We start from the raw sequence: 23714 nt of genomic DNA on the forward strand, positions 1-23714 counted from the left end.
CTGAGCCTCAAGGGGTAAGACCTGAATGGGAACAATGGAATGGGAAATAGTGCTATTCCGGGGTTTGTGTAATCACAGGCAACCCCGGACTGGTGAGACCTGAGGGCTGCAGTGTGCGTTGTCACCAGGGCTTGTTGGGGGGGAGGTGGGTATTTGTTTAAGTGGTTTCCCCTCTGTCCCAGCAAGTGGTAAATATTGATGCCAGAGACAAGGGGATGTTGGAGTCAGGTATGCACAGATGGTTCTCCCCGGGGCCCCCTTTCCCTGAATACAGCAGCAAAACTTCATCCTCCACGTCAGACATCGGTAGCTCGGATCTGCTCAGCCGCTTCTCAGCGCCTTGCGCTCTGTGAAGATCCCCACTTCAGAGGCAGACGAGAAGCGAACCTCTCACCGAGCCGTTGTGCCTCAGTGCTGCTACCGCGTCTTGCCCCGTGTGAGGGGCCAGCGGTGGCGGGTGGGCCCAAGAGATGGCCGTGGGACGGGGTCTGTCTGGCGGGGGGAGCAGGCGGTGAGCAAGCCCCGCCATCCCGGCCTCCACCATGGCCCCGCCCACCGCGCGTTTCCCGGGAAACCTCCGGGCTCCCAGCCAATAGCGTGCCCAGGGAAGGCACCGCCCCTTCCACCTCTCGCGAGGTTTTGTCCTGCTCTAAGAGCGAGGACTACATCTCCCAGCAGCCCCGAGGGGAGGGCTGCCGCAGCCAATGGGGCGGGGGGCGCCGTGGTGGGCGGGGCCGACCGGGGCCAATCCGCCGTGGGCAGCTGCGGCGGCGGAAGAGGTGCTCGGTGGTGGCGGCTCAGCTACGGCTGCTGCGGGGCGCCCCCGGCAAAGGTACCGCCGCGGGCAGCGCGCCTGGAGCCGCGCCGGGGACCGGGAGCAGCTCCAGGGAAGGGTGGCGGGCGGGGGGCGATGGCCGCGGCTTCAGATCGGCCGCTGCGGCTGTCTCAGTGCGCGGCGGCGGGGGCAGCCTGTCCCGGGAGGCAGCGCCGCGGAGCGGGGCGAGCGGAGAGGAGAGGAGAGGAGAGGGGCGGGGCCCCGCGCGGCGGCAGGGCCGGGGCGGGAGCGCGGGAATGGACAGAGGCAGGGCAGGGCGGAGGAGAGGAGCGCGGGGCAGGGCGGGCGAGGGCCGGGCAGGGCTCGGCCGGGCGGCGCGGGCCGCGGTCGGTGCGGGGAGGGGCGGCTCCGGGCGCCGCCGCGCTCCCGGGAACATCCGGGCCCTGCGGCCCCTCACGGCGGCACAGCGGGGCGGGCCCGGGCGGCACGGCCGGCCCTCATTGGCCAGCGCCTTCCTCCCCGCTATTGGCTCGCCGCCTTGTGATGTACTTAGTACGGCCGCTCCTTACTGGCTGTGGAGGCCAGCTGTGGATTGGCTGGCTCGGCGGGGCTCGCCGCATTGGCGCAGGGCTGGCGGTGCCGCTATCGCCGCGCCCAATGAGCGGGGCGGGAGCGGGGGGCGGTGCCTGCCGGGGGTGTTGTCGCCCCCTGTGAGGCGGTGGGCGAGGGGTTGGGGTTGTCGGTGCGGTGACGCTCGGTGACGCACGCTAACGCTCGGCGCTCCCCGCAGGCGGACATGAGTTCGCAGCAGTTCCCCCGCTCGGGCGCGCCGCCCCCCGGCCTCGGACCGGCGCCGCCGCCGCCCATCGCCGCCAGCGGCTCCGCTGGGCTCATCGCCCCCGCCGCCGCAGGTAAGCGGGCTTCGGGGCAGGGGCGGGCCCGGCAGCGCCGTCCCGCTTCGGCTTCTCCGCTGGGTACAGGACGGGTGCGGGACGGGGCCGCCCTGGGCGGGAGGAGCGGGGCGTACCGCGGGCTGCGCCGGTTACCAGTGGGGAGAGCAACGCGAGAGTCTGTTTAGCTGCGGGCTCTGCGCAGCGATCAGGGTAGAGCCGTTCCGCTGCTCCCCACGGGTGTCCTGCCGCCGGCCCTCGGCTCCGCTTGTGCACGCCACAGGCAGGAGCGGTGCGTGGATGTGGGAGCGTTTCCTGTAGCTGGTGGTGGGGTGGGAGCCCTGGTTCTTGTGCTGCTGTCCCTGCCGAGGTTACAGGCTGCAGAGATGAATGGGGGATAAGGGGGTGTTTCACTTTGAGGAGGGCTTATACTTCTTCTTCAGCTTGACAGCCAGGTACATAACTGGTTAAACTCAGGCTTTGGTAGTACCTGTTTGGTGTGGGACTGCACAGCAGTTATTTAGATAACTAAGTATTTTTCACATGAAAGAAAGCTCAGTCAGGCTTTGTTTGGAGAAGGTGTTCAGGTGGACTTCTCCGAGGTGACCCCACCTTGCCCAGCATTGCAGGGCCCATCAGTTCTAAGGGGAACTGGCAGAAGCAACGCCAGAATTCCCAGGGCTTTCGTCGCTGGAGTGTATTTGATTGATCACATCCCTGAGTCGGTGGGTGACCGCTGCAGACGTGTTCAACTTCTGTACCCTTTTCCTCAGAGCTTCCTGTTTCTCTCTTGTTTTCATTGCTAGTGAGTGATGAATCAAGTCGTGACTCGGAGGTTGCTCCTAGGGAGCACATCGGCCCCGGCAGCTCGGTCCAGCCTCGAGAGGAAAAGCAGGAGCCAGTGGTGGTGCGGCCATATCCACAGGTTCAGATGTTGACACAGCACCACCCTGTCCAGTCTGGTGCCCCGGTGACAGTGACAGCACCACCAGCCCATTTGACTCCAGCTGTGCCACTTTCCTTCTCAGACGGACTGATGAAGGTAACGAGGAGGTTCATGATCCGTAGGGGAAGTAAATAACAATCTATACCGCAGTAAAGAGCACTGGGCAAAAATAAACTGCACCAAAAACTTCCTTTCTTTTGTTTCTTAAGCTTTCCTTGCATGCTGTGCACTGCCTCTTGGGTTTAGCTGCTCCATCTGCTGCGCTGAGGGTTTCATTGTATCACAGCGTTATTTTTGAGGGGAGTGGGTTTTGTTTGTCTCCTAAGAGAACAGTGATTTCAGTCAGGTTCTGAAATCTTCCCTTTTCTGCAGGAGTGGATGGGAACATCACATTAAGTGTTAATGCCCAGTGTCTGTTGGGGAATACCATAGCTCTAATAGATTCCACATGTGACTAAGGCTGTATGTTACAAGTTGCGTACTTCCCGTGCAAAAGATGGCCTTCCTTTGTCCCAAATGAAAACAGAATAGCTCCAAATGACCCACATCCTTTCTCTCCAAGTACTTAACCGCGCTTATCCTTGCACAAAGCTGACTTTCTGTCAGGCTTTTACCCCCAGAATGTTTCCACATTGAGTTCTTGCTTGGAGGTGCCAACATTTCTGTCTTTGTGTTTCTTGTAGCCTCCCTTGAAGCCCACCATGCCCAGCCGGCCCATTGCTCCTGCTCCACCCTCTACTCTCTCAGCTCCCACAAAGGTTCCTGGGCAAGTTACCGTGACCATGGAAAGCAACATACCCCAGGCTCCAACGATTCCTGTGGCAACCATCAGTGGGCAACAGGTCTGGTTCTTTGGTTTGTTTGGTTTCTGTTCCAGTTCGCTCCATGGTCAAACCAGTACTAATATTGGTACAACTGAGGTGGGCTCTTACAGCAGGAAGGAAGGTAGAAGAGAGCAGGCTTCCCCAGACAGTGTTGGATCAGTTCTGCTTGGAGCATTAAACCTCAGTCTCAGTGAGCACTAGCTCTGTAGAAAGCTGCTGATTTGTTGTACTCATCCAACTGACATAGCATGGGGGTGAGGGAGCTGTAGATAATGCTTTAGAAATATCATCTTTTGCCCTCTAACTTAGACTGCAGAGCCAGCCCTCCTGATTTGAAACTGGGTCGCCAGAGCACTCGTCACTGAACCTCTGAAGCCTCAGGGTTTTGCTGTCAAGTGCCTCTAGGTGGGTTTGAGTTAGGCTGGCCGAGGATGTGCAGCAGTTTCAGTCGATTTTTATTAATAGATCTGTAAAGAACAGAATTGGAAGAAAATAGAATTAATTTGTTGCAACCTTTGCCAGGTTCCCACCATTCTCTTGGCTTTACTGGAGAGGTGTGGTATGAACCTGTGCCTTAGAAGTCCCTAATGGCAAAAGGGCCACCTCTCTGGTTGATATGTGGGTGACTGCTGGCTCATTGGCACCCATGTCCCAACCAGGAAAATAGACCAGTGAAACAGATAAACGTTTACATTTTCCACACACAATGTCAGCAGGCTCTGTAATGTTATCCTGTGGAAACATGGAATCATAGAATAGTTAGGTTGGAAAGGACCTTAAGATCATCTAGTTCCAATATCTGCCACTTTCTGCTCTCAGCGTGTAACGCATGACACCATTGTACACCAAGTATGGTAACAGTATGGCCATTAATTCTTATCAGTACAGCTCATGGGGTTTTTTTGGGTTTTGTGATTTCTTTGACTCTGTAGGGGCATCCTAGTAACTTGCATCATATCATGGCTACCAACGTGCAGATGTCTATCATCAGAAGTAGTGCTCCTGGGCCTCCGCTACACATTGGAGCGTCTCACCTACCCCGAGGTAAAGACGGAGCTTTGCCATCCCTGCCGCCTGCTCACAGCCTCTCTGGGGAGGTGTAGCTAGCCTTCACCTCTCCTCACTGCTAACACAGCCAGTATTCCAGCTGTTAAAGCTGCTAACATAAATAGGTGACTGCCAGCCACCTTAAGAATTACATTGCCTTCGGCCATTTAGAGCAGGACTGTGTGACAGTGTTTAAAATGCTGGCAGATACCAGCATGTCTGTTCTTCTAGTTCTGTGTTGTTAAAACAGTGAATGTGTTCAAGAAGGAAACCGCACTGGTGTAGACTGACCTGTCCTGTAACACGTTGTGTTCTTGGTAGCAAGCATTGGTCACCTATGACAATGCATTTAAGCAGTTGTGAGGGCTATTCATGTGCATTTACATTTACCCTTGAGTTAAATGCTGGTGATAGCTACAGGCTCTTGTCTCCCATGTTGCTGTGGCTTACAAATAGAAGATCAGCCCCGTAAAAGAAGCCCTGTGCACAGTAGCATCTGCCTGATTTCTGGCTGCGTTTTTTTTATTTCAACAGCTTATGGGTTATGTTTCCTGTTCTACTTTAAACTGATCTGAATTCAAAGTACTACTCATATTTGTATTTCCTTTCATATTGGCTGTTATTTGGTCACTCAAGAAACATAAATGACGTAGCAAAGGCATAATGTTCTGTGCAGCTTGCATTGTAGCTGTTGTTCACTTGACTGCTGTGGGACAGCTGCCACAAACTGTACTGTCACTTAGTGCACGCTTTTCGTTTGTCTTCCTGCTCTTTTTTTCTCTGCCTGAGTATTAACTTTTGAGGTAAGAATTTAAGTTAGGGACATCTACAGAAACGATGCAGTCCAGTCCATCAAATGATTTCAAGGCTGTTTGCCTGCTACAGTGATTTCATGGGATCAGGAGACAGCAGAGAATAAGCAAATTATTCAGATTGCAACTTTAAAAGTTTTTTGGGTCCGGATTGCTTGGTTTTGGTTTTGTTGTGTGTTTTCTTCTATTGCATGTATATCATTCTTCTGAACTTCATTGGGTGCAGCGAGATTGTTGTTGGTATTGAGTGACTTGCACATTAGCCCAGTAATCAAGCTGAAATATTTCTACTGACTTCCATAGCCTGGAATAAAACAAGATTGGATTTGCAATATAAGCTTATTATAGGGGAATAAGAAGTAGCAAGAAAGCCAATTCATTTAAAATAATACCTACCTTTCCCCACATTTGCAAACCTTATATGTCTCTGCTGCAAGCCTTTACTTCTAAATCAACGCCACCTGAACTGACATACATGTAAAATACATGAAGACTGAAATACATACAGCCAACAATCAGAGTTTGTCCTAACGGAGCCGTTTGTATGCACGGTGTTTTAACATGTTTGTTTGTTTCCCAGGTGCAGCGGCTGCTGCAGTGATGTCCAGTTCTAAAGTAACCACAGTCCTGAGACCAGCTTCCCAGTTGCCAAACACAGCTACAGCTCAGCCAGCAGTTCAGCACATCATCCATCAGCCAATCCAGGCAGGTAGCAGCCAGGCAGCTCTGCACAATGCTGACCACCAGCTCCAAGTTCTTCCCGGCACTTATTTGTCCTATATAACCTATAATTGCATATTTCCTGGGCTGAGGTTTCCAGTCTGTTTCTTGGGTACTGGCTTCTAATAGCAAGTAGTGAAATAATTGTATTAGTTGTGTGGTTTTATTTCCTTTGTGGACTTCATGCCAGGAATTTGGTTTAACTGTCTCCAAAGTGCGTAGAAACTGGGAAGAGGATTTAGTTCAGATGTACTCAAGTTTTTTTTGTTGATTTCTTCTTAAATATATGATGGAGAATTATAGAATCTAATTTTAATATGCTTCTGTATAAATCAAGTTATGTATTCACATAAGGAGAAGATTGTAGGAATCGTCTGCCTACAGTAGTGCTAGTGTTCAATGTGAGGATAAAGGGTTAAACATCTTTACTTTGTGCTTTAAGCTAGGATCCAGATTTAATCACCTTTGACTTCCTGTATATACTTGGATCGGGATTTCTTTTCAGTCAGAAGGGAACTGACCTTTGGGCTTTTTCCTAAAGACCTTTCAAGGGATCCGGTCTTGTTAACTTTGTCAGTTACCAATTCCTGTGATAGTGCATGCTTTGAAAACCAAAACAGATTTGCTCAGGAGCATGCAGATCAATTCAAAAAGCCTGGAAATGTCTTAGAATGCCAGCACTTAGTGATAAGATGCAGGAAAAGCAGTTTCAACCAAGTAATTCCTAATTAATATCCGAAAAGCAGAATTTCTTTTCTGAATGTGTCTCTCTCTGACTTGCATTTGTAGTCTCGTCCTCCGGTGACAACATCAAGCACTATTCCTCCTGCTGTGGTGGCAACTGTCTCAGCCACGAGAGCTCAGTCCCCTGTTATAACTACAACAGCAGCACATGCTACAGAGTCAACCCTCAGGTAAAGATGCTTTGAAAGCTACAGTGCTCTGACTTGACGGAGGCTGCAGGAAGGGGAAACAGAAGTGTCAGCCATTGAGAATAGATAACTCTCTAGATGTGGGATGATAAAACACAAAAACAGTAATGCTTGCTCAGTGCAAATGCTTTCAGTTCTGCACATAAAAATTACTATAAGCTTGAACTGTTGCTTTGTGTTCTGAGATGGAAAGACCTTAATGAATCCATTCAGAGATCCTGCTTCCTGGAATGCAGAGTTTCTATTGCAGGAACTTGAGGCTAATTTGGCCCATCTATGTTTGGTTTTTTTATGAAGACACAGTGAGAAGTGACACGTGACAGTTGAAAAGCATCCCTGACAAAAGGCCTCTTTTATGAGCTGGTAGGAGTTAGTGATAAGTTGTCCTTCATAGTTGGGTATGTAGAGCAGATGACAACAGAGCATTGCGGTTCCAATGTCTTACACTGCTTTACCGTGTACTTGGTAGCAGTGCTGCTTTCTCAGGAGAGGAGTCCAAGGCCTGATGTGGGTCCCTGCCTTTTATCTTCCATATTTAGCATCCCCACAGTTATCTTCATGATGATTTTGCTTCCTTTCTAGTCGACCCACACTGTCTATCCAGCAGCACCCGCCTTCTGCAGCTATTAGCATCCAGCGGCCTGCGCAGCCGCGGGACACAGCCACGCGGATCACTCTACCATCTCACCCAGCTATAGGAACACAGAAGCCACAGCTCCACACCATGGCTCAGGTAAACTGCAACAAGAAAGTAAAAACTCTTGCTTATTCTAGATACCAATTTTGTTTGTATCTTGAGGGCTAAAATTAAATTTGGGGAAAGAGTTAGGTTAGAAATTCATGTTGTTCACAGTCAGTGCAACACGATCCCATATGAAGTATGTGTTTTTAAATGTACTAGTCATTTAACTTGAAGGTTTTCTTCTCATTTCATAGAAAACCATTTTCAGTACTGGTACTCCTGTGGCAGCAGCAACAGTGGCGCCTATTTTGGCAACAAATACCATTGCTTCAGCAACCACAGCTGGTGAGTATTCATAATGCTATTGGGAAAGTTACGGGGTGTGATTTTATTGTTGTTCTTGTTGAATTTTCCTCCCTGAGGATGGAAACAAACTACTTTTGAGGAATTATTTATGGTAAAGGCTGCATTTGGAAGTGCAGGAACAGGCTTCAGGAGGAAGATTACTGGGTTCTTGAAGGGGAGTGTCTGGTTGGGGTTTATCCTCTCTTTATTTGGATATGGATATAGATATAATGGTGTGACAGGGCTCCATAGAAACATCTTATATAGGGTGCTTTTTCTTTCTCTTTAGGTTCTGTGTCTCACACCCAAGCGCCTACAAGCACTATTGTTACCATGACAATGCCCTCCCATTCTTCCCATGCTACAGCTGTCACGACCTCAAACATCCCAGTTGGTAAGTGATTTCAGTTTTAAGAAGAGTGTGTAACTGATGCCTTTACTTTTCTGCTTACATGAGCAGTGTTTGTGCATATTGGCAGATTAAGGAGGGGAAGAAAATCAGTTCAAGCTGGGAGAAACCAATTAACAGGTTCTGCTGAGGCATAACTTTGTTTAGTACCAGGAAGAAATAGATGTTCTAGGAGGAGCAAGTAATAAAATGGCTCATTGACTTACTGAGTTGAACTTTTAGACAGACTTGGGCCTTTTGGCATTTCAGAACCTGAATTGTATATACTGCATAAGTTTTAACTACTTGGTGATAGAATATAGCTTTAACAGTTGATAAGTTCTTTGCTGTGCTCCTGGAGGTGTTCAGTGTAGCAGTTTGATTCGTGTGTTCGTTTGGAGGTAGAACACTAAGGTCTAAAGGTGGGAGCTTTATTTGCCTGGATGTGGTATCTCCCTGAGCTGTTCCCTGCAGAGCTGCCTGAGTTTCCTTTTGTTCATCTCTGTTTTCTTGATGACCTCCTTCTTGTTCTTTTGAAATCTTATCATATCTTTCCCTACCATAAATTTGCAAGAAATGAGGTTATATCTCCAAATGTCAGTGTTTCCTGGAAAGCTTTTGTAGGTGTGTTCTTTCTTTTCTTGACCTCTGTCTGTGTATACTTGTCTGCCTTGATCTCATTTCCCTTGATCTCTGTCAAGTTCTGCTTTGAAAACTTGGATAAGTAAGTTCTTGACAGCAGAAAGGATTGGGCTGATTCTAAAACTAAATCAAATTGTAAAGAAATAATTTGACCACTGTATTAACTTACTCTGTTAGCAAGTGTACTTTATATCTGCATTTATAATATCCATCTATTCTGGTATAAACTGATGTAAAATTCTTCATTTCGCTTGCCTTTCTGCCTATTGAGGAAAGCTGTCATTACTGCAGATAGGATATCAGTAGCAGATTGGAAGGTGGAGTGGGTTGAGGGGGAAGGAGTGGTATTTGGGGATTTGCCAGAGTTAATCTCACCTTTGCCATGTTTACCATCTTTTCCTGTGACACTCAACTGATTACATCTTTGTCTTTATGCAGCTAAAGTGGTTCCTCAGCAAATCACGCATACTTCTCCCCGGATCCAGTCTGACTACACAGCAGAGAGGAGTAATCTCATACCCCTCTCCAGTCACCGGGCATCTCCAAACCCAGTAGCAATGGAAACCAGAAATGATAACAGGTGGGGAAATAGCAGCTCTAGGAATGAGAGTGTTACGAGTAGGTTTTGAGTGCCTTGCTGCTTTGCTAGGTTCTGATATGCTGAAAATAATGTGTTTTAAAAACCTGGGGGTTTTGTAATTTGGGGATTTAGTCATTCTGGGGGGGGATTTAGTAATTTTGAATTAACCATGATAGGTGAGGTACTTGATGACTTAAGACAGATGAGATCACGCAATTTGGGGATTTAAGAGGTTGAAGATGAACTGCTAAGATGGTGTGTGTAATACTTGCTTTCTTTGATGCCTGTAGGCAGTCGGTGCCTGTCCAGTTCCAGTATTTCTTACCAACATACCCACCCTCTGCCTACCCTTTGACTGCACACACCTATACCCCCATCACCAGCTCAGTGTCCACCATCCGCCAGTATCCGGGTAAGTCCAGCTTTGGGGCAGACTGACTGTGATGCTTTGTTCAGTTATTAGCTTCTCTATGAGTGTTAGCGATGGGAGAAACTAAAAGGTTTCAATGCTTGATTTTCATGATTTGTCACTAAAAGTCTTTGATAACTTGTTGCCTGAGGGAAAAACTCATGGGCGGGGGGTACTGAACTACTTCAGAGGCCTACTAAATACAGCTACTAACAGTCTTTTCAGGGATTTCACATTTGATATACAAGAGTTCACATCTCTGAGCAGAAGCTCTTGATTGTACAAATCGGAACAGTTCAACTCCTCCAAATCAGCTCTTGGATGCATCTTCGTTCCCTGGTGTTCTGACAAGCCCCTTTTAATCTCTTTCCACGAGTGTACATTTTGAGGGAGAAATCTGAACCAAGAATGGAAAAAATAAGCTGCATGCACACGTTTGCATTAGTGTTCTGTTCAAAAGAATGGAGCAATTAATGGGTTTGAACCGTTGCAGTGATTTGCAGTGAAAAAGTGATGTGTAATGTGAGCCCACGTAGTCAACCAAAACTTAAGTCATTCTGTGACACATTTTGGAGCACTTTTACCTTACTGAGTAGTTTGGGAGTTTTCTCTATAATGTGATAATTCCTGTGATCCAAACTGTGGGAATCTGCATGATTTGAATTTTCATGGAATATCTGCCTGCTGCCAGTATGTTACCCATGAGCAGTACAGAGGCAATTCAGAAGGACTTGGAGGTAGCAAAGCCGATCTGCTGAATGGGAAAGAATCATAGAATCATTTAGATTGGAAAAGTCCTTTAAGATCATAGGCTCTTGGATGTCTTTTAAATACCTCAGGGGACAGTGACTCCACCACATCCCTGGGCAGGCTGTTCCAGTGCTTGACAAACCTTTTGGTGAAGAAATTTTTCCTTTATCCAGTCTAAACCTCCCCTGATGCAGCTTGAGACCATTTCCTCTTGTCCTATTGCTTGTAACTTGGGAGCAGAGTCTGACCCCACCTCACAACAACCTCCTGTCAGGCAGTTGTAGGGAGGGTAAGATCCCCCCTGAGCCTTCTCTTCTCCAGACTGAACCCCCAGGTCCCTCAGCTGTTCCCCATCACACTTGTGCTCCAGACCCTGCACCAGCTCCATTGCCGTTCTCTGGCCCCACTCCAGCTCCTCAATGTCTCTCTTTTAGTGAGGGGCCCAGAACTGAACACAGGATTCAAGGTGCAGCCTCATCAGTGCCCAGTGCAGGGTGACAATCACTGCCCTGGCCCTGCTGGCCACACTGGTGCTGATACAGGCCAGAATGCTCTTGGCCTTCTTGTTTGCCTGGGGACAAGCTTGCTCATAGTCAGCAACCATCAACAAACACCTCCATGGCCTTCTCCACCAGGCAGCTTTCCAGCCACAATTCCCCAAGCCTGGAGTATTCCATGGGGTTGTTGTGGCCCAAGTGCAGGACCCAGCACTTTGCCTTGTTGAACCTCAAACATTGACCTTGTTGGGTCGATCCAGCTTGTCCAGATCCCTCTGCAGAACCTTCCTGCCTTCCAGCAGATCAAAACTCCTGCCTAACTTGGTGTCATCTGCAAACATACTGAGGGTGCACTCTATCCCCTTGTCTATATCACTGATAAAGAGATTGAACAGCGCTGGCCCCAGTGCCAAGTGCTGACCCCAGTGCCAAGCCCTAGAGAACACCATTTGTGACTGGCCACCAGCTGGAGTTACCTCCATTCAACAGCACTCTTTAGGCCCAGCCACCTAGACAGTTTTTACCCAGGGAAGAGTACGCCTGTCTAAGCCATGACAGCCAGTTTCTCTAGGAGAATGCTGTCAGAGGCTTTACTAAAGTCTACATTGACAACATCCACAGCCTTTCCCTCACCCACTGAGCAGGTCACCTTCTCCTAGGAGATCAGGTTGGTCAGGCAGAACCTGCCTTTCATAAACCCATGCTGACTGGGCCTGGTTGTCCTGTACGTGCATTGTGGTGCCACTCGAGATGATCTGCTCCATAACCTGCCCCAGCACTGAGGTCAGGCTGACAGACCCACGTGCTCCTTCTGGCCCTTTGCTAACCTCCAGTCAACTGGGACCTCCCAGGTTAGCCATGGCTGCTGCTGAATGATGGAAGGTGGCTAAGTGAGCACTTCTACAAGCTCCTCAGTGCCTTTGGGTAGATTCCATCCAGCCCCATAGACTTGTGTGTGTTTGAGTGGCGTAGCAGGTTGCTGACCCTTTCCCCTTGGATTACAGGGGCTTTATTCAGCTTCGTGTTCATTCCAGCTGAAGGGGCTTCTACCTGGAGACCAAGTGGTCTTAACATGTTGTCCTGGGTTCAGCAGTAGCAGTTATTTTTCTCCTTCTTAGTAGCTGGTGCAGCGCTGTGTTTTGACTTTCGGCCTGGGAACAGCGCTGATAACACCGATGTTTTTAGTTGCTGTTCAGTAATGTTTACTCTGACCAAGGACTTTCTGAGTCTCATGCTCTGCCAGGGAGGAGGGGAAGCCAGGAGAAAGCAGAGACAGGACACCTGACCCAAATTACCCAAAGAGGTGTTCCATACCACAGCGCGTCATGCCCAGTATATAAACTGGGGGCAGTTACCCAGAAGGGTTAGATCACTGCTGAGTTGTGCTGGCTATCAGTCAGCAGGTGGTGAGCGGTTGCATTCTCTCCCCTTGTTATTTCCCTTATCATTATTATTACTGGTAGCAGCAGTGATTTGTGTTACACCTTAGTTACTGGGCTGTTCTTATCTCAACCTGTGGGAGTTACATTCTTTTGATTCTCCTCCCCATCCCTCTGGGAGCAGGAGGAGGAACGGGGTGGGGGAGTGAGCGAGAGGCTGCATGGTTCTGAGTTACTGGCTAGGCTTAACCCACAACACATCCACAAGGAACTGACACATTACTGGGGCCTATTCTTTCTGTCATTGAAACTCCAGTGAAAAGTTGCTAGTCTTGACTATAATGTCAGGCTTCAAGGTGGGCTTCAGGGCAATTAAATGGCTCTCAATACAAGACAGGGCTTATTTTGTATCTTCCTGGCTGAAAGTTTTTAAAGGAGAAGGTGCAGGTGAGTGGTGGTACTTGGTGTTGGCAGCTGTATTCGAGGAGCTGTTAGAGAGCCCCTGACAGAACATGACTACAGACTGTCAGGAGTTCCAGTTTTGATGGCATGTTGGGGTGATGGTAGGCTAATCCTAATTTTGAAACAGCAGATGTAGGGTCTTCAGCTGGAGCTCATTGACAGAGACCTTTCCCTTGCTGAATTGACTTGAAACATCAGCTGAAGGTGCTAATTATGGCAATAAAGCAGAGGATTCAGGGTATCAGGAGGGATGTGTACCTGGGCTGTGCACAGCCAGGTGAGGGCTTAGATAAAAGTACAGAGGAGATTTTATGAAAGAAGGCAGATAAAGAGAGTTAATGCAGAGTTTCCAGGAAGAATATTGGCTTTGGCTTTCCAAATGCTGATTGTGTTTTGTGTAGAATCCCCAAAGGATTTTGTTGGATAGAAAATTCTGCTTTACATAAGGCCTTCCACTAAGAGAATAAACTTGCCATGCTTTATACAGAAACCATTTTCAGGGACCTGGTGATGGATTTCAGGGGTTTGCTATTAGAGTGTCTTGTCAGCACAAGAACTTAGTCGAAATCTGGTGACAACGACAAAACCAGCTTGCTCTGCGATGAGAGGGCTCTCCATTGTCAGCAGGCATGGCCATTGTTGGCAAGTTCACACTTGCATTCTGTGTAGGGCTGCAGAAATCATTCTGTAAAGGCTGGAAATCTGGACTTCCAGGATCTTCAGGTAGTGTAACAGTATTGTGAAGTGCTGCCTGAGAGAAGCACAATGCATCGTATAGTGGATCTGGAAAGATGGAATCATAGTAAATTCAGATAAATGAATTGAACTCCTTAGAACAGCTGCTTCATTTGGAACATTGTTCTGCCACAGAAAGATTTTGTGTTCAGTTGAGCTGTGGGATCCAGCCTATGAGTGTTAGTGAATCCGCCCTGTTCTGAGCCAGATAAGTTTGTACTCAACTTCAGAACAGTTTGTCCACTTGCACTGAGGAAAAGTTATTATGGCTGGGGAAAGGGGGTAAGGAAGCAAGTCCTGCATTAAAGTGCTTAGGCTTGAGTGTCTGCATTCTCTGCTTGCTTTTGTACTGCCAAAGGTGTGAAGCTCTTTAATTAATGTAATGATGAGCTCTGTGAAAAGACTGCCTTCTGACAAGACATGGCCTTAGACTTCCCTTTTTAATAAATATATACATCTTTTCAAGCAGAGAAAATGCCAAGTGTTGGTACTTGGAGGCACTGTAAAATAAGATAGCGAGCAAAAATAGTGCACAGGCTTATGAAACGAATTTGGGTACACAAATGCAGTTGAGTCTAACTAAAAAGTAGAGACAAACCTGATCTTTTCCGTCGTGTTGCAATTTGAACTAGAAAATGGAATAGAAATAAATGGTAATGTTTATTTCTTCTGGCAGACAATCTGGCCTTTCCACTCAAATTTACTCCTGCAACAGGCAGGCTGGCAAATCAATTTTTCAATGCAAAGTAGTCTTCGAAAGGAAGTGAGAGGTGCTGGGGGGAGCAGAGGAAGTGAGAGGTGCTAGGGGGAGCAGAGGCACCCACGGGTAGGTGTGATGAGGTGTCTATGTTGCTGTTCCCAGTTTCAGCCCAGGCACCCAACTCGGCAATCACGGCTCAGACTGGCGTTGGTGTGGCCTCAACCGTGCACCTCAATCCCATGCAGTTGATGACTGTAGATGCATCTCATGCCCGGCACATCCAGGGGATCCAGCCAGCACCCATCAGTGCTCAGGGGATCCAGCCAGCACCAATCAGTGCCCAGGGTATTCAGCCAGCACCAATTGGGACTCAAGGACTCCACCCTGCTGCACCAATTGGTACACAGGGACTGCAGCCAGCACCAATCAGTGCTCAGCAGCCACAGGCTGACACCAAGACCTCAGGTAAGAGCAACCAGCAAAGTCCATTGTTTGGCCCTGGATGGAGTGACTGAATTTGTCCTGCAAATTTGGCTTGTTTGGAGTTTTTTCTTTTTACTCTGATTAATAATCTTGTTATAGTCTCTCTAGTCTGGTAGTGGACATCAAACACATTCATATACATATTCTTCCAGCCAATACTTTTAACCTTTATCTTAATTTATGGGGGTTTTTAAGTGTACCAGCTGCAGTGTGTGGGTGGCCCCTGAACAGATTACTTCAGTGGGAAAAATCGAAGTGCTTGAACTTAAACGATTCTCATCAGTAAGGCCTTGTAGGAAAAGTAATTTACAAGTAAACAATATTCTCTACACTGTTCGGTTATGTATGAGATCACAGTAGAAATTAGAATACAGCTAGGTATCTTCAGCAGTTTGTAACCTCATGTTGGGCTGTGATAGAAACCATCTTTCATTATAAACGACTGGTTTGATGAAACACCAACAACCTATTGAAGACTTGGGAGGTGGCAACCCAGAGAATATAGAATCATAGAATAGTTAGGGCTGGAAAGGACCTCAAGATCATCTAGTTCCAACCCCCCTGCCATGGGCAGGGACACCTCACACTAAACCATCCCACCCAAGGCTTTGTCCAACCTGGCCTTGAACACCACCAGGGATGGAGCACTCACAACCTCCCTGGGCAACTGATTCCAGTGTCTCACCACCCTAACAGGAAAGAATTTCTTCCTTATATCCAATCTAAATATGCTGTTTCAAAGCTGCAGACATACTGTGTGGTGACTTCCTGACTGTCTAAATGCTCAATGCTCTGCATCAGTTGGCCAAACCGGCTTTGGCAGAAGGTCAGAATGTAAGCACAACTGATAGTGGCATGTATTGACACAGAGAGTCTACCAGGACTGTTATTTTACTGACCCAGTTGTTTTGATGATCTCTCTAGCAATTTCTGCATTTTCCATTTCTTCTGGAAAAGATTATTTCCCTAGCAGCAGTTGTTAGGCAGGAGGTAGTTCCCATCTTCCCTGCGTAAGGTTCAGTGATCAGGTTGCTTGTAGCAAAGGTGTTGGTTACAAAATGGTCTGAAAGCACTTCAGGTAATGACTGAGGGAGTCGAGGGAGCATGGACAACATGGGCTCTGCAAACACCTGCTTTGTCATCCATTTTCCTTAAGTAACTGCTGCTTCTTCCTCTCTGTATCTGTTCTTCTCTGTGCTCTGTCGATGTCCATCCTCCTCAGCAGTAGTCTTGGCAGATGGAGCCACCATTGTAGCCAATCCTATTAGCAACACATTCAACACTGCTTCTGCAGCAACTACAGTTGTGCAAACCCATAGCCAGAGTGCCAGTGCCAGTGCACCAGCCCAGGGCTCTTCCCCGCGTCCAAGCATCCTCCGGAAGAAACCAACAACGGATGGGTGAGTAGAACTGAAGGTGACATGTGAATGACAGTTCTGTGTGGTCTAGCCTGGCTAAATGGAACCATTTTAGTGGAGGTATAGAGGTTCTAGCAAGTTATTCAGTAAGCAGCAGTTTTGAGTAACTTGCTGATCTGTGAAATGCAGGTCTTTTCCTCCCCCAGGGTAGGACATAGTTTTCTCTTATTGTCAGTAATAAAATGAAAGGACGGAGAGTTTATCTCCTGGCTCTTGACAATGATCTTTTGAGGGAAAGTGGATTTGAGGCTTTCTTGCTTAGTGTAATAAAAACGAAGATTTTATTATCTACTTAAATGAGCATCTCGTGTTTTGTCTTCAGTGCTTTTCTTAGAAGAATATGTGGATGAGTAGAAAGCAGAGGATTAGTACCCTGCTGTGAAATCTGATTAGGAAAAAGGGAGGGAGTAACTTAAACTCTTAAAATATTTTATGTTGTCTGTCTAAATTTAAATGCCTGAATAAAGAGGCAAGAGACAGCTTTAGACTTAACAATGCATTTCCTCCCGACTAATGACTGAGAACGTCTGGAACTGATGTGTCCTGTGAGACTAAACTTGCGTACTTTTTTATTTGGGTGGAAATCTTTTATTAAGGCAGAGAAGCTGCAGGCTATAAACCTGAAACAGAAATTAAAGAAGCAGAGGTAGATCGCCAAAGAGTGTTTCGATTGAGAGACTGAATATTTTGGACAACAGTTGGACTTCCAGCCCCATAGGAGACCGAATGGTCTCTAAAATACTTTGCTCTATTCAGCCCTGTGCTGCCTAACATCCACATTGATGGTGTGAGGTCTTGAAGTCAGGCTTTGACGCAGTCTAGTCCAGCTAAAAAAGCAGATGCCTGTCTGAGCACTGTTTAGTTCCAGATGATTTGCTGAGTCCTGAAATAGTAATGGAGGACAGTGGCATAGCCAGATCTCCGTTTTCCCACTGTTGGAGCCTTGTAGTTTCAGTAAAACACTGACTGGTGGGATGAAAGTAAAGCTGGCATTCTAAGAGAAGAAGAATGTTTGATCCCTTTGCTCTCAGTGGTATTTCTCTTTGCATCAGGGAGGTGGGAAGCTTAGATGTGTCTGTCTCTTACAGGCTGGCAGTCCGGAAAAGCTTAATTCCACCTCAGCCACCTGAAGTAGCTAGCACACGTGTAGAGAATACCATGCGAAGCACATCTGGATCACCAAGGCCTGCTGGGTAAGGCTTTAGGATAAACAACCAACTGCAGCAGAATATTTTCCTTGTGTGTGTTTGATTTGTATTTGGCTATTGGAGTGCTTTAATTTGAATTTGTCAGTGTGGTGACTTCAAACAGACTGGACTAGTTCTGCTGTTTTGAAGCTGAGCCAGCAGCCTTTTAAAAGATGTGGTTATAAGCTTTCTTAGAAACAAACAACAACCCCTCTGCTGCTGTAGAGACCTCGAAACTTTTTTTCTGTAGTACTTGGAAATTAATGCTGAAGAATCACAGAATCATAGAATGGTTTGTGTTGGAAAGGACATTAAGATCATCTAGTTCCAATACCCACCCCTGTCATGGGCAGGTAAAATAAAGGTAAACAAGGGATGGGAGGCAGTAAAATTTGGGGTAAAAGTTCCTTTTGACTGCATTGTGAAACTGTCTTGATCCTTTTGTAAGTATTTTGGTGTTACCTGGAATTAGTCATGAGATTTGCTTGTTAGGGTGAGTGAAAGAAAATAGCATTTATGATAAATACAAAGTATTAGAAAGGGAGTGCAGGAAGAAATGTAACTGAGATGACACCTTCTGTGGTTGGTAAACACACTACTGAGCCAGGTGTTACTCACAGGTGCAGGGAAAACAGGATAGTCTGAATCCAGCTTGTCTCATTCACTTTGTACTAGGTGGTCACGGCTGAAGAACAGCTAAGTTCAGCTTGTTTTGTCTCTTTTACGTTACAGTGCCAAGCCAAAACCTGAAATTCATGTGTCCATGGCCACTCCAGTCACTGTGCCTATGGAGGCAGTGCCTAACCAAGGCGGTGAGCAGCCCACCATTGCGGTCCCCCCCACCTCCCAGCAGCCTCCCTCTGCCATTCCAACCATCATCGCAGCAGCCAGTCCCACCTCACAGCCTGCAGCAGCGCTCTCCACCATTCCAGGAGCTGTCCCAGCTGCTCCACCAACTTCCACCACAATTGTGGCAACACCCGCTCCTCCGTCAACCATGAGTGGTGCCCTGTCAGCGGTGCTGGGTCCTGCGGTGCCAGAGATAAAAATCAAAGAGGAAGTGGAGCCTATGGATATCATGCGGCCAGTATCTGGTAGGTGGCTGTTAATCATCCGGTTGCCTCTTTTGTTGTTCAGACAGTGGAGAAATTAGGAAGATTTCAACCTATCCACCCTGAAAATGGAATTACGTCTCTTTTGTGGCAGCACAGAACACTTTTGTCAAAGGGCTCCCATATGCCTTATTACTCATAAAGTTCTTATTTGCCTTTTCCCTAATTTCCCATGAAATCACTTGTTACTGTGGATGGTTTGTTCATGTTCACATGGTCCAACTCCAGAGAGTCTGTTTGAATTCCATTGTTAAAACACACATGCTCAACAGCAGTAATGATATCTTGTGGATCAGTTCAGTTATTTCCAGCTTTCTCACAAATTCTGCTGTTCAGGTCCAAGGGCCTGTCTTCTAGATGAAGAATTAGTGACCAGAGTAGGATTTCATGGTGCCCTCCTGTGATTCATGGATATTTGTCTCTAGAACTCTGTATTTATTACACTGCCTCACTTATCCAGCTTGGCCATAGTTGCTATCAGATGGCATGATCAGTAAAATTCAGATCCTTATGGATCTCAGGTTGGGCACTATACAGTGGTAAAATGATCTGAATGCATCCCATGTCCATGAGTATTAGAGTTCTGTTTTAGTTGCTGGTTTTATCACTCCACTTAAAGCTGTAATGTGTGATGGAAGAAGCTGCTTGCTACAGACTCCTCTGGAGCACAGGCAGAGAGTATTGACCTCTTTAGGGTTCTTTTATCTCTTACTGGCAATTGTCAAGAGTTTCCATCCCAGAAACGTTTTGCTGCAGTCTTAGTCACAGCTGATTGAGCTTTACCATTAGAGTGTCAAAGAGTATTCCCTTAAGCTATGTGCCACGCTACTGTCCAGCTTCAGAGGTATGTCTGTTTGTGCAGTAACGTACTGCTCTGGTGCTGTTGACTTGGCAGTAAAAGTAGGTTTTTGCAAGGAGAGTACTGCAGTCCCTTCTGACTGCATATGACTCTACTGCAAGAGGGAAAGGACTCACTTGCTATTGACTGTGATCCATGCTGGTGTACATACAAACATAGCTTTGCTTTTTTCTTTTCTACAGTAACACAAGGCACATGTTAGCATGGATTCCTTTTTGTGGCATTAAACTATCGTAAGCTTCAAATATGAAAGAACTGAGGGACAGTTGTCTCTGCTCTGAGTTGTTTGTTTTTTGGTTTTTTTTTTTATGCTTTTGTATATGAGGCACTGAAGATCTTGGCATATAGATTCGTCCTAGCAGTAACTGCTGGCTTAATATCTGTCCTTCAGGACACATGGAGCTGAAGCACTCATACCCTTTGTGGTCCTCTCAGTGTGCTGCAACACAAGCTACTGTTGTAGTGTTCAAGCAGTGTTACTGTGTTACCTTTCTGCTGATGATGGTTTGGGTTCTTTTCCTCTTTCCTTCCTCTTAGCAGTCCCTCCTTTGACTACCAGTACTGTGTCTCCATCTTTGGCATTGCTGGCCAACAACCTTTCAATGCCTCCGAGTGATTTGCCACCCGGTGCCTCCCCGAGGAAGAAACCCCGTAAGCAGCAGCATGTCATTTCCACAGAGGAAGGGGACATGATGGAAACAAACAGCACTGATGATGAGAAATCCACTGCCAAAAATTTGCTGGTGAAGGCAGAGAAGAGAAAGTCGCCTCCAAAGGAGTATATAGGTAACATCATCTCTAACGCCTTTTTTCCTCTTCAAGTTTTTATTTTCTCTTCCATTTGTTTCTGAGAAAAGGTGCTCTTTCTCATGCTTCCTAAATATAAATACTGCAGAACCCAAGTACCTGTTCCTCAGCACTTTCTATTTAGTGATGTTCAGGGAAAATGACCTCTCTCAAGTATCATTTTATGTGAGGTAGCGCTTACTGATCTTTTGCTGGAGTTCCTGTGTCATTCTCATCTCCTGCTCTAGCCTACTTGATAATAACGCAGCTCACCCTGGATCCTTTTCTAGATGAGGAAGGCGTGAGATATGTCCCTGTGCGTCCAAGGCCGCCTATCACACTGCTCCGTCATTATCGTAATCCTTGGAAAGCTGCCTACCACCACTTCCAGAGATACAGCGATGTGCGGGTAAAAGGTGAGTCTGCTGCTTGTAGTTGGACAGTTTCATTCCCCCGGGATGAACCTCTTCAGTGTACCTGTTAGGGTGCCTCAGGAGCATTCTTAGTTGGCTGGCATTGATAAGCAATCCCACAAAAAGGTGTTGATTGCACTTTGGAAAATAAAGCTTGCTCAAGTGAGCTAATGACTTCCACTGGCTAGATGTTGCCTCCCTCTCTTCCATGCTTATGATAAGGAGGAAAGAAGGGAAGGACACTACACAGAATTGGCTAAAAATTTCCATAAAATTAAGAATCATATGGTTATAGAGAAATCTATTCACTTCCAGTGATAGAAACGTACCAAGGAAGTAAACCTTAAAGAAGTGACATGCTATGGTGATACACGACAGTTTAGTTCTCCGATTTTTCTTTTCACCTAACAAACTTGCCAGTTCAATCAAAAACATTCTAGATTTAGTATTTAGGATATAATTTTCTGGAAATACGGATAACTTGTTAGTAAGCAAGAGCAGTGATCAGATATGTGGCAGATGGGTAGCTGTTTTCCTATCGGAAGCAAACCGTTGCTCATTCTCATTTATTAGGAGGTATGGAGAGCAGAATTTAAGCGAATGTTTTTGTTTGGGAAGAGAGGCCTGGCCAACTCCTGAAGTCTGAATAACATATGTTTTTGTTTCTTGGCGACAGAAGAGAAGAAGGCTATGCTGCAGGAGATTGCCAATCAGAAGGGTGTATCCTGTCGTGCACAAGGGTGGAAGGTCCATCTCTGTGCGGCACAGCTACTGCAGCTGGTAGGTGAATGGGGCTTGCAGCTTCCTATGACATGGGGGGGACACAGAGTTGTGTGAGACAGGAGGATGTATTTTCAAACTGGTCATCTGTCGTTGGGAATACCATAAAGGAGCTGTTGTGTAGAGCCCAAAGGGAGTGGGACGTGCTTTCCCCTTTCTCAGGAATGTGGCTTAAGTGGCTTGGAAACTTAGAGTGTTGATTTTGATCCAGACATAAGAGCTGATGTATTTTGTACAGATGATCAAAATTGGCAACTCCATCCTGCTGATGCACAGGTCTGAAGAAGCGTCTGTTTGGGATGGTGCGGCTGATCTGAGGAGGCAGCACTGATCCACATTCCTGGATGCTTCTGTTTCAGGTTGGGGGTGAGGTAGGTGCTCTGCATTCTAGCACCAAACTCCCCAAAACCTCTGCATTCCTGGAATAGTATTGTGAGAAATAGGGGAAACCGTTCTGGTTAGGATCCATGTTTGTTCAGAAGTGGAGCAATCCTGTAAATAGGATGTTAGTAAGAATGATAGTGCCACACTCCACGTTAGAAGGCTCCATCTTTTGAATTACTGACAAGAGCAGCTGACAAGGGAATGGATTATCATCTTCTCTGTGTAGCTTTCTTAATGCGGGCGAGTGGCCTAGCGGTGAACCTTCTCAAGAGGTGCTAATGTCTTATAGACAAACCTGGAGCATGATGTGTATGAGAGACTGACGGCCCTGCAGGAGGGACTCATTCCTAAGAAAAAAGCGGCAACTGATGATGACTTGCATCGAATCAATGAACTGATACAGGTGGGTTCCTGTGGCCTCTCAACCTGCTTTACCTTTAATTACAAAATACCCTGCTGCAGTTAGTAAGAGCTAAAGCTGGCTTAAAGGAATCCACATAGGTACAATTTATGTGTTTCCAGTGTCATCCATTGCAAGTGGTATTAGGGAAAGGTACAGTGAAAGCTTAGGCTAGAGAGTCTGCTGTTAATGACGACAGTGTTTCATTTCAGGGGAATATGCAGAGGTGTAAACTTGTGATGGATCAAATCAATGAGGCTCGAGACTCCATGCTAAAGGTCTTGGATCATAAAGATCGTGTTTTGAAGCTTCTAAACAAGAATGGAACTGTCAAGAAAGTGTCCAAATTAAAGCGAAAGGAGAAGGTCTAAAGCCAGAATAATGACTCTGGAAACGGAGAACCTGTACAGAATGGAGTTGAACCTTTTTGTAGTTTGGGTTTATTTTTAAGCAGAGCATCTGAATAAAAAGGATGAGTTTAGGGAACAGATGGCAAGAGATGGACATGTGAAGCCTGGTGACCTGAAGGGATTGCCACAGATCTGTCAATGAACAAAGATTTCTCTCAGGCTCATCCCTTTTTAAAGTCTTTCCAGTCCCATTTGTTTAACCCTCCTGATGTGTCAGTGCCTACTAATTGGAACTAGCGATGCAATGTGTGGTGGACAGTGCTCTCCTCCTGTTTGCAGCTTAGGGGTGAAAGCACACAAGGTTTGTAGGCGCCTGTAACACAGGCAGTTCTGCGGGGGACATGCAGGTATCGACCCAGACAGCAGACGTGCTTCAAAGCATTGAAAATGACACCACTCTCAGTCACCCCATTCCGTTCTTGTTCTGATTTTTCCAGTGTCTGAAGTAGCCTTCTTAAACCAGTGCCACTGCACTAGGAGACCTGCCCCATTCAGGATCTCCAATGGCTCAGAAGTCCTAGCTGTCAAGTTAAAAAAAGGAGAAAAACAACAAAGGGGGGAGGGAGAGGGTATCATTTCAAAGTGATTTTGTAGTGTCTGTGTGTGTGTGTGTGTCTACGTTGGTGCGCTGGGATACTTGTTTTGAAGTACCTCTTGCCACAGAGGTCTTCATGTAGCTGGTGTAATGTTAATTGTATGTACCACATACATCCTGCAAACATGAATAAAGGACTTGGAGGTTTTTGTATGTGAGCGGTTTGTATACCTCTCTACTAGTGAGACTGTTCAACCTGTAAACTCAAAACCAAGGTAAATCCTTGAAAGAAGCTCTCTGAGGAGAAGAAACAAAATGTTGCATGGTAACATTGCGCTGTGGAGGGAAGGGTGACAATTCACCTTTCAGCTCCTGAACATGCAGTGCAGATTGCCCCCATGCACTTGTGCATTTAACCTTATTTTTTTTTAG

At 46.8% G+C, this 23714-nt stretch overlaps 1 protein-coding gene across 3 annotated transcripts; it reads left to right on the forward strand.

Moving 5' to 3' along the window:
• Positions 1-752: 752 nt before the first annotated feature.
• Positions 753-23495, forward strand: SAP130 (Sin3A associated protein 130). Of its 3 annotated transcripts, none has more exons than XM_065675528.1 (21): positions 753-832; positions 1566-1686; positions 2472-2707; positions 3295-3453; positions 4368-4479; positions 5875-5999; positions 6804-6928; positions 7529-7679; positions 7883-7973; positions 8263-8367; positions 9442-9583; positions 9874-9995; positions 14678-14980; positions 16221-16398; positions 17505-17609; positions 18336-18697; positions 20112-20360; positions 20651-20776; positions 21450-21553; positions 22227-22340; positions 22550-23495. In XM_065675528.1, the coding sequence occupies exons 2-21, from the start codon at positions 1572-1574 to the stop codon at positions 22706-22708; spliced, it is 3183 nt and encodes a 1060-aa protein (XP_065531600.1). In that variant the 5' UTR covers positions 753-832; positions 1566-1571; the 3' UTR covers positions 22709-23495. The 3 variants fall into 3 exon arrangements, with proteins under 3 accessions (XP_065531600.1, XP_065531601.1, XP_065531602.1); XM_065675529.1 differs by having other exon boundaries at positions 16224-16398; XM_065675530.1 differs by lacking the exon at positions 22550-23495 and adding an exon at positions 21792-21924 and having other exon boundaries at positions 22227-22313.
• The last annotated feature ends 219 nt before the right edge of the window (positions 23496-23714 follow it).

This window comes from Lathamus discolor, chromosome 3 (assembly GCF_037157495.1).
Source record: "Lathamus discolor isolate bLatDis1 chromosome 3, bLatDis1.hap1, whole genome shotgun sequence".
In the NCBI taxonomy this organism is placed as follows: Eukaryota; Metazoa; Chordata; class Aves; order Psittaciformes; family Psittacidae; genus Lathamus; species Lathamus discolor.